The 9,554-nt window shown below is 38.6% G+C and overlaps 1 protein-coding gene across 1 annotated transcript; it reads left to right on the top strand.

Moving 5' to 3' along the window:
* LOC588345 (26S proteasome non-ATPase regulatory subunit 5) lies at positions 1-9,273 on the top strand. The gene is made up of 6 exons (XM_788034.5): positions 1-186; positions 3,114-3,258; positions 4,545-4,787; positions 5,227-5,668; positions 6,633-6,742; positions 8,341-9,273. The coding sequence occupies exons 1-6, from the start codon at positions 14-16 to the stop codon at positions 8,737-8,739; spliced, it is 1,512 nt and encodes a 503-aa protein (XP_793127.3). The 5' UTR covers positions 1-13; the 3' UTR covers positions 8,740-9,273.
* The last annotated feature ends 281 nt before the right edge of the window (positions 9,274-9,554 follow it).

Below are 9,554 nucleotides of genomic sequence, written 5' to 3'. Positions count from 1 at the left end.
TTCAAGCTCAATCATGGCGGCCTCCATAAACACACTCCTGCAAAATCTCAACAATGGTTCTGACCTGCTTTCTTCCCTTCAGGGGATCAAAGTGGTTCTCCAGACCACCCATCCTTCAGAGCTTAAAGAACTGCTCAAGAATGTATCATTTGATCCTGTATTTTCATGCCTGAATTCCACTAACAGGTAAGAACATCGATTGTGACTTGCAGTTTGAGCTGCTCCAGTGCGAACGGCTTCTGCGGACCATGTGTGCCTGAAGCTTCGGGTACAAGCGACCTTGTGTACCGTAGGCCAGGCACAACATGACCTAGACCGAAAGCTTCAATCTCTGATATTGATGGGTATCGGTTGTTCCGCTGAAATTACATCTGGCTCCTCTGAGCTGAGGTTGACAAATGTGGCATTATCGTGATCCGAGTCCCCTCTTATTTCTCTAGACTACACAGCTGCCAGCTTTGCGTCTGGGTGCGGGGGACTTCGTCTTTGATCCACCTCCATAGACTTTAGTCTTTGCACGCAAACGTGTGTGTACACTGTGAATGAGAGGGGACTTCGATGACGATACGATAAGGCCACAAATGTCAGTTTTATTAAAGAATGACCCATACCAGACGGTTATTTCTGTCTAAACATGACCAAGACTAGAGGCAAGACATAGCGTACTAGTAGTAGTCAGACAGAAATAACCGTCTGGTATGGGTCATTCTTAGTTTAATAAAAGTGGAAAATGAAACGTGCTTATCAAATTGATGTAATGACTAATGTAACGAAAAACAGGTCTTTAAAAAAAAAAAATATTAAGTGACTTATCTGTGTGGTTTCTTTTTCTTCTGAGTACAGTAAGCCATAAGGCCTACAATGTAGTTACCGGTACTACTAGTTAGGACTTGGGCCGAAGTTGGGGTTCGTTTTGGAATGAGAAATAAAATGATTCATTCTTCACTATCAACTTCAGTTCTGAAGTTTGTGAAATGTTGGTGAATTTGATAGGTCTATCTATTGTTAGAACTTTCATTTGTTCTTGCTTTTTAACAATTTGGTAAATATAATGATAATGGCCTTGAATTCTTGAAGTTTTTTTTCTTCTATCTCTAATTATCTTTGTGTCATGACAAGAAAATAATTCCCCTTCTTTTTTCCTTTCAATTTTTTTTTTTTTTTTTTTTGGGGGGGGGGGGGGGGCGCAAACCCCAATAACTTTTTCATTACCGTACTTACTACAGTACTTAGTCATCTCAAATGTCTGATACACTTTACAAGTACTTTTAGCGTTGCACATATTTTGCCCAATGACCTAGTGAGGCCAGTTTACAACTTAGTCCAAGTTTATAGAGCTTTTAAACCCTCAGCCATATTACAAATCATTAAAATTAGATTAATCCATGCTCCATATATTTTCTTAAAGAATGATTAAACTAATTTATATTGATAAAATAAAATACTCTGCAGTCTTATACATTACCTTTCTACAGTCTGAAATGAATGGGCTGATTTGAGTAAAGCTCAGACTGGATATTCTCATGACATATAAGATCTCAGTTAGCATGCAAGACACATTTAGTCCAATCAAGGCTTGTGACTATGAAGAAAACATTGCATCCACTTGCCAACTCCACCAGCAGGAAGATGAAGACGCTATCCACTCTGTGACCTCCTGCTGTTTACTGGACACACACACAAGAGATCTTGTCAGAGAAGTGAAGAACAGACACTTCTCTGAAACCACACCCTCGTAATTTGACCTTAATGACGGTACAGCATTCACAAAAGCTAAACTTCTCTTCAAATCCCTCATGCTTTCATCAAACTGAACACTTAAAGGTACTACGTCCCTTTTGCAGCCAACCTCAAATTCGGTAGAACTTTGCAGGAATTATGAATATGTCATGTATGTCCTATCTGTGAAATTTAAACGTTAGCAGTGTCCTCATATTCAAATTATGTAAGGAAACCCGTTTACTTGCTAGACTTCACTGTCAGACACTATTGAGTGACTGACTAGCTCTTTTTCTTCTTTGGTAATAACATACATGAAAAGAGTTGTAAAGGGTACATGAGCATTTGTCTACATCAATAACCCACTTCTTGTGATGGCCAAGATTAAACTGATTGAAACCTTGCGCAGCATAAAACGTATGACCATTCGGTACAATTGTCTGAAAATCAAGACTATTACTTTTGGGCTCTATAGCCCTAAAGTCGGTAGAACTTTGCAGGAATTATGAATATGTCATGTATGTCCTATCTGTGAAATTTAAACGTTAGCAGTGTCCTCATATTCAAATTATGTAAGGAAACCCGTTTACTTGCTAGACTTCACTGTCAGACACTATTGAGTGACTGACTGGCTTTTTTTCTTCTTTGGTAATAACATACATGAAAAGAGTTGTAAAGGGTACATGAGCATTTGTCTACATCAATAACCCACTTCTTGTGATGGCCAAGATTAAACTGATTGAAACCTTGCGCAGCATAAAACGTATGACCATTAAGTACAATTGTCTGAAAATCAAGACTATTACTTTTGGGCTCTATAGCCCTAAAGTCGATTTGACAACTAATAGTCATTATTTTCCCACTTGAAGACATTTTCAAGCCCCACCTTTTTTAGGGAAGTTCTCAATAAGTATTATCTTTCAAATAAATGCAGTTGGAATTTAACTTTTTCATTTTTTGGGCCGGCAAATGGGACAAAGTACCTTTAATTCTACTCATCCTTCACAAAATGAGTATTGTCCATTCACCTCTTTCCTTTCCTCTCTCACATGAATGTTCTTAAAAATGATAGCAATAGATGAAAGAGGAAGACATTGGAAGACACCGATTGAGATACAACTCATGCAACTGCAGATCTCTGATAAGAGCGGAGGAAGAAGAAGAAGAAGAAGAAGAAGAAAAAGATGTTTAAAAACCAACTTTAAATATGATTATTTTGCAGGAATGAGCTTGAGTTTAATGTTCTTAACGGCGATACCAATAGATGGAAGAGGGAGACATTGGAAGACACCAATTAAGATACAACTCATGCAGGTCACAACTGCAGATCTCTGATGAGAGCGGAGGAAGAAGAAGGAAAATATTTTAAAACTTTAAATGTGATTATTTTGCAGGAATGAGCTCGAATTGAGCCGGGACATCCTAACCACTCTGCTAGATAATGTGGATGTGGAGGTGTTGCTAGCCCAGTTCAGAGACGAACTGTGTATGGGATTGGGTCACCCACAGGAGGACATCAAGACTCTCTGTCTCAAACAGGTATATATGGAGGAGTCATTTTTTATCATCATCATGAAGGGACTGTGTGGTAAAATGCTGGAAAGAATTTAAAGAAAATTTGAAGTAATGTTTTCAAGCGTCAGGGTTTGGTAGATCCCATTCAAAAACAGTAAAGAAAAATAATGATGACTTTCTTCCCCTTTCTTCTATCTGTGTCTCTCATTCTCTCTCATTCTCTCTCTCTCACTCTCTCTCTCTCTCTCTTTCTCTCTCTCTCTCTCTCTCTCACTCACTCTCACTCACTATATCTCTCAGACTGAAATGATGTTAATGTTACTTCTTGATGAATAACTCTACAATATGAATCGATAAACAAAATTGAACTTAACTTTCTAAGAAGGATGAGTGACAGAGAAGGTAGACCTTTATTGCAGATAAAAACTAAAATAATTGCATTTTAAATTAGTATTATGTTTTATAAATTTTAAGTACCAAGTCATAATGAAATCTGAAATGACACAAGTTAATTATTGAAGTTATTTAGTACTTCGATCTTTCTTGGAAAGATGAGTGACCGAGGAGGCAGAATTTTATTGCAGATAACAACTAATATAACTGCATTTTGAATTGTTATAATGTTTTTAAATTGCACTAGACTATGTTAAGTATCAAGTCATTATAAAATCTGAAGCCTAAAAAAGAGAGAATTATTGAAGTTCTTGATTACCTCTAATGGCAGGCAATTAGACAAAATGTCGATGAATAATTGTGGAAGTTTTGCGACAAAGCATGTATGCTTCCTTCATATTGTGACTCTAAACTACTGTCTTCTGAAACCAACTGGTTCCTTCACCACATCTATGAGAAGAAAAAAAATTCAGTAGTCAATGGGTTTATATTGAAAGTCATGTAATGTTGCTTTATCAGGCCTGATAAAAACCCGATTTAACTTGGTTTCCCAATTTTTTTTTCTTCTCGATTTAAAAAAAAAAAAAAAAAAAAAAAAAAAAAAAAAAAATCATTTTTAGAAAAAAAAATTTTAACCAGTTTTTATCCTTCTTCCCTCATTTATCCTGATTTTACAGGTTTCCCAGTTATTTTCTCTAATTTTGCCCTATTTTTCCGAATTTTCTTAGTCGAAAGGGGGGAATGTTGTTAGATGCCGTTTTTTCCCCGCGAATCCTCTTCTCTTTTTTTTACTCAAGGGGGACGTGGTTGGGAAAACAAAAAACCAATTTTTTTTTTAGTGCTCACTATCACCCCTGCTTTATAAAAGAACAATGGATTTGATTATGATATGAATTGATTTGATTTCTAATGACTAGATCAAGAGAGCCGCAAATGAGCCCTCTGGTTTGCACATTCTCCTCTCCGACGTGGACCTCCTCTCGCTCGTCATCTCAAAGGTCGGTGATGACAGCCTTGCTGTAGCCAAGATCGCCATGGCAGTGCTGCAGGTCACTGGGTCAGATGTCAAAGGTCAGGGGTTACTCTTTGGAGGTCAACATCTTGAGGGCTTGAAGAGTGTAGCAGGGAAGAATGACACCATTCGTTACAGGGTTTTTGAGGTGAGGGAATGAAGTTTTGAAGGATGTCTAACTTTGCTTGCATATTGTAAAATAATTTACTGCATGCACCATACCTATTTGTTATCTTGCTAAGGATGCCCCTTAGAATTAATGTAATTCTTAGCTGTTTTTGTGTATCTCAGTCTTGTAGAGTGTACTTTCCTAGATAACTTTGAATGAATTAAATATTGTGAGAACAAAATCTGGTTTTTAGGGAGAACGGTGTAGATTCGTTTTCTTTGCTAGTGACATATTTTGGGGGGTTGCTATTTTGAAGATGCTTTTGGAATGAAATGAACATATCTAATTTTCTATTAGATCTTTATTGCTAATCAGATCAGTGATGTATCCTTTAGGAAATTAATTGGTTAAAGTTTGCTCTGTAACAACATCATTTTTTATTATTTTTATTCTGTTAATTCCTCTTTTTCGGGAGTAGATCATAGTCCACATTGCAGCCTCATCTCCATCAGCTCTTGAGCATGCAGTTTCCTCTGGCTTTCTTCAAGATCTTGTCTCTGACATCAACACCGACGACGTCCTCATCCAACTCAATGCCATCGAGATGCTCGCCAACTTAACAGTATCCCAGCATGCCCTACACTTCCTTGACCAGCAAGGCGTCATGGGAAGGTTAGAGAACCTCCTGATTGGTGCCCAGGCCGACCCTTCCCAGGACTTCCTTATCCCTCCTATCGTCAAGTTCTTCGGTACCGTGGCTCACTTTGATCCCAAGGAGGTCACCGAGAAACACAGCTCCTTCCTCAGAATCACCTTTGACCTTCTATCCTCCGGGGACCCCGCCTTAGCTTGTATTGCCGTGGAAACGGTGGGATTTGTTGGACGGAGAGTGGAAGGAAAGCAGACCCTTGATAAGCAAGGTATTTAGTATTTATTAACCTGTCTGTGAATAGTTACCGTCTGTGGATAGTTACCGTCTGTGAATGGTTACAGTCTGTGAATAGTTACAGTCTGTGAATAGTTACAGTCTGTGAATAGTTACAGTCTGTGAATAGTTACAGTCTGTGAATAGTTAGTCTGTGAATAGTTACTGTGGTAAGATTTGTGTTTCATTCTTTTTAATATGATATTGCATGGACTTAAAATCAACCAAAAAACATTAACAGTTCTTTTCATGAGAAGAGCATGACTACAGATACTTCATACAGTCACACCTCAATGAATTCAGTATTACTGTGTAAATGTGAGAATCACAGGGGAAAAAATATCAAAACAATTTCAGGGGCTACTTTTCAAGCTTGCTTGTATGAGAGTAACACTCTTCAATTCGTTTTGCATTGAACTCTATGCACATTTTGGGGGGCTTTTTTATGACTTTCGGGGGCTAATTTGCCCCGAGCCCCTGTGTATTTTTTCCCTGGAGATCACAAAAGGATATGTTATAACTTTTCAAAATGTTATAACTTTTCAAAATACTTCACATAAGGTTCTGATCCTGTGATCTGGGGGGTGTTTCATAAAGCTTTGCGTAAAGTTACTCTTGACTTTACGAATGACTTTTATATTGAGCTAATTGGGATTCCCAAATCCTTTTAATTGCATAAGCTAAAGTTGAAATATGCAGATGTAGATTAACCTCATCATTATTAACAAAAAACATTTTAATACAAAGTTTTTGGGGGCTACAATTTAATTGAGAATATGGAAAATACAGTCACACTTTGTTAAAATGTCAGGAAATACTTTGGGCATCCAATTTGGCTCTTCATATTCAAATCATTTGTAAAGTCATTCGTAACTTTACGCACAGCTTTATGAAACACCCCCTAACTCCCATAACAAAATCTTGTGACCATTCTGAAATGTCCTTTCTATTTCTTCCAGGACAATCCATGGCAGATGCTCTGAAACAGATTGGAAGGTTACTGGTTCAACCCCCGACTGAGACAAGAACGAGAGCGTTGACAGCCGCCCAAGATTTATTCACTCTTCAGGTATGTACAGTCAAACCTGCTTTAGCGACCACCTAGCTATGAAGACCACTTTTCATGTTTCCCTTGAACGGTCTTAATAGGGGTTTCACTGCGTATCCTTTGTATCTAGAATCCTCTGTATCTAGTACCCAGCTAAAGCTTATATACATTTTTATGTTGTTCCACTACCATTTTCCAAAATTTCAAGTTCATGCAAATTGTTTGACATGAATTTAAGCTTTGATGCTTTGTGGTCGGTATATGAAATCTAGAAAAGCAAGATTAGAGAAGGATGATAAGATCAAAGGATGAACTTGTGTAGCAAGGTTCAGTAGGTCTGGTGGGCAACAACAAAGCTCAAAATACTTAAAGGGATCATTTAACAATGTTAAATCTGAGATCACGGCCCTACATGTTATCAGTGTCTGTGATGTGGTGTTATATTGAAGCCCTAAAAAATTGCGCTTCAAAATGATCAAGAAGTGCCTCAAAAATGAAAAAAAAAACTTTTACCATACTCGTTTTCTTCTATAGACTGTAGTGTTATGAAAACCGTTTGGCAAACACAAATTTGATTTTGATTTTCAATCATAAATATCTTGATAATCAGACAGGCCATCTGCTTTTAAAAGTCATGGGGTTCCTGACTGACCTAAAGGTTTATAATTATCATTGCAGCATGAGCTGAATCAAGGATTTTTTTAAAGGATCTAAGACAAAGTTATCGGATCCCTTTAAATGTAGTATTTCTAAATGGTAAGAAGAGACTGGATCAAGGATACACCTCCCCCGCGTCCTCCAAAGACGTAACAGTCATTCACCAAGGTCAACTTCTATCTTGAGAACAACACCAACCCCTGGACCCTGATTCATTAACCTTGCTATGAATTACAACTGCTACAATTCTACACTAAATTTGCCTTGAGCCTGTCAGAGTCAGTGATTTCAGTAGCTTATGATAATTATTGTAGGTTAGATGCTGTTTATAAGTATCGGCTTGCATGGTGAAGTAGATATACAGTAGGCGTAAGGTTGCACCATGTGAGAGAGAGAGAGGATTGGGGAGTCCTGAAATGGACTCTCGGTAATCTTTCTTGAGTGTGTGTAGTCCTGAAAAAGACTGTTTGTTATCTTTCTTAGCCTATAGTTCTAATAGTTCTAAGGAGAGCTATAGCGCCAATCCTCCCTTCCTCTCACATGGTGCAACCGCAAGCCTATTCTATTCTATCTATTCTATCAGGCTATAGTTCATCCAGATGTTGGACAAAGCCCTCCTCATAACATTTCCATTCTCTTCTGTCTCTAGAAGTCCTAGTCCAAGCGGCCGTTCCCATGTATGATGTTAGGTCATCTCTCCATCTTCTCTTCTGCCTTCCTCTTCTTCTCTTTCCCATCCTTGGTTTCCATTCTGTTAAACGATTTGTCCATCAATTGTCCTGAAGTCTTGCTACATGCCCAGCCCATCTCCACTATGATTCTCTGACTTTCTCCATGATGTCTTTAACCTTTGTTTTCTTGCTGTATATTTATTGTAGGTTGTTGTTTATTATCAAATTTATAACACAACACTGTGTCCTTGTGGCTAATGCATGGCAGTTCTCAATCTTTGTTGACCACAGGAAGAGCATCAGATGGATGACCTACTCAGCATGCAGGAGAGGTGGTTCACCCACCTGTCACCCAAACCCCTTGACCTCCTCCTCTCACTCTGCAAGCAACCCTTCACCGAGATCCGACTCAACGCCCTGCTGATCCTACGTGCCCTGGTCAGCCAACCCTGGGCCGGACGGATCCTCAACCAGGAGGCGGGGTTCCTGGAGTACCTCCTCGACAGGAGCACAGAACCCGACAAGGAGGGCAAGGAGACCAAGTACGCGGTGGTCAAGGCTCTGGCTGAAGTCTCATCAACGGGAGACACCTTTGGTAGACCCGCTCTGTTGAGATTGAAGGAATACGTGAGAGATGGGCCATTCTATGTAAGGGTACAGTCTGAAGTAGCCATGGAGAGCGGATCGTGAGAAAAGAACTTTCGTTGTCAAAATCCTCAAAAAGCTGTCGGTCGTATAGGCCTGTTTTGTCAGTGCATGCGTGGTAATGAAATTTTGTGTGAAAAAGGAGCCATGTGATGGACCTATCCTTCGATTTTGAACATTTCAAGCAATATCTGTACCATAATTTCTCCTACCAGTAAACAATAGAACAGAGGGCAGATGCTACATCTTTGCGTGACATATTATGGTCTGGTCATGTGGACAATTCATTTCTAAGTTCATAAATGCAGAAACTTTTTGGAAAGAAAATTAACAAACATTGTTCTTCAAGAAAATGCTGTCCTTTTGGAATGAGTCATTTCAGTCATACATCAAAGTGATATGTAATATGAATTCATTGTTTTTCCAATTGGACCATGGCAGGAAAAGATTGTCCCAGACTCCCAAAAAACAATGCTGAATGTGTTTTTAGTTATGAGCAGGTTGTGAAACAATCATAGAGAATTAAAATTATGTGACACTTGGTTTAATACAATGTGTCACTGTTTTGAAGAAATGCCAGTGAATTATAATTATAATAATTGTTTAGCCTTGTATTTACAAGAAATGACATCAGTCAGTGCCACTTCCTCTAGACCACCCAGGGTGGTCACTGAAAGGTGGTTATTTCATCAACTCAGTTCTCAATTAACATAAGAAAGAGAAGATCATGGGGGACCAATGGTCACTGATTAGGCATTGTTTTCTATATAGAGGGAGCAAGTAGCTACAAGTAGTACAGTGGGGCTTTAAGATTCTTTTTAATATGACCATCACAAAAAGACCACCATTGCTTGTTCTTG

The sequence above is a fragment of the Strongylocentrotus purpuratus genome, unplaced genomic scaffold, assembly GCF_000002235.5.
Source record: "Strongylocentrotus purpuratus isolate Spur 01 unplaced genomic scaffold, Spur_5.0 spur5_scaffold_4, whole genome shotgun sequence".
NCBI lineage: Eukaryota > Metazoa > Echinodermata > Echinoidea > Camarodonta > Strongylocentrotidae > Strongylocentrotus > Strongylocentrotus purpuratus.
Note: the sequence above shows the minus strand (reverse complement) of the source record. Positions and strands in the feature narration are given on the sequence as shown.

Bases quoted from the DNA above. Each gene is read 5' to 3' on its own strand.
- LOC588345 (XM_788034.5), top strand. From the start codon at position 14: ATGGCGGCCTCCATAAACACACTCCTGCAAAATCTCAACAATGGTTCT. The intron at 3,259-4,544 runs GTATATATGGAG...TCTAATGACTAG, and splicing joins AGACTCTCTGTCTCAAACAG to ATCAAGAGAGCCGCAAATGA. The intron at 6,743-8,340 runs GTATGTACAGTC...TGTTGACCACAG, and splicing joins AAGATTTATTCACTCTTCAG to GAAGAGCATCAGATGGATGA.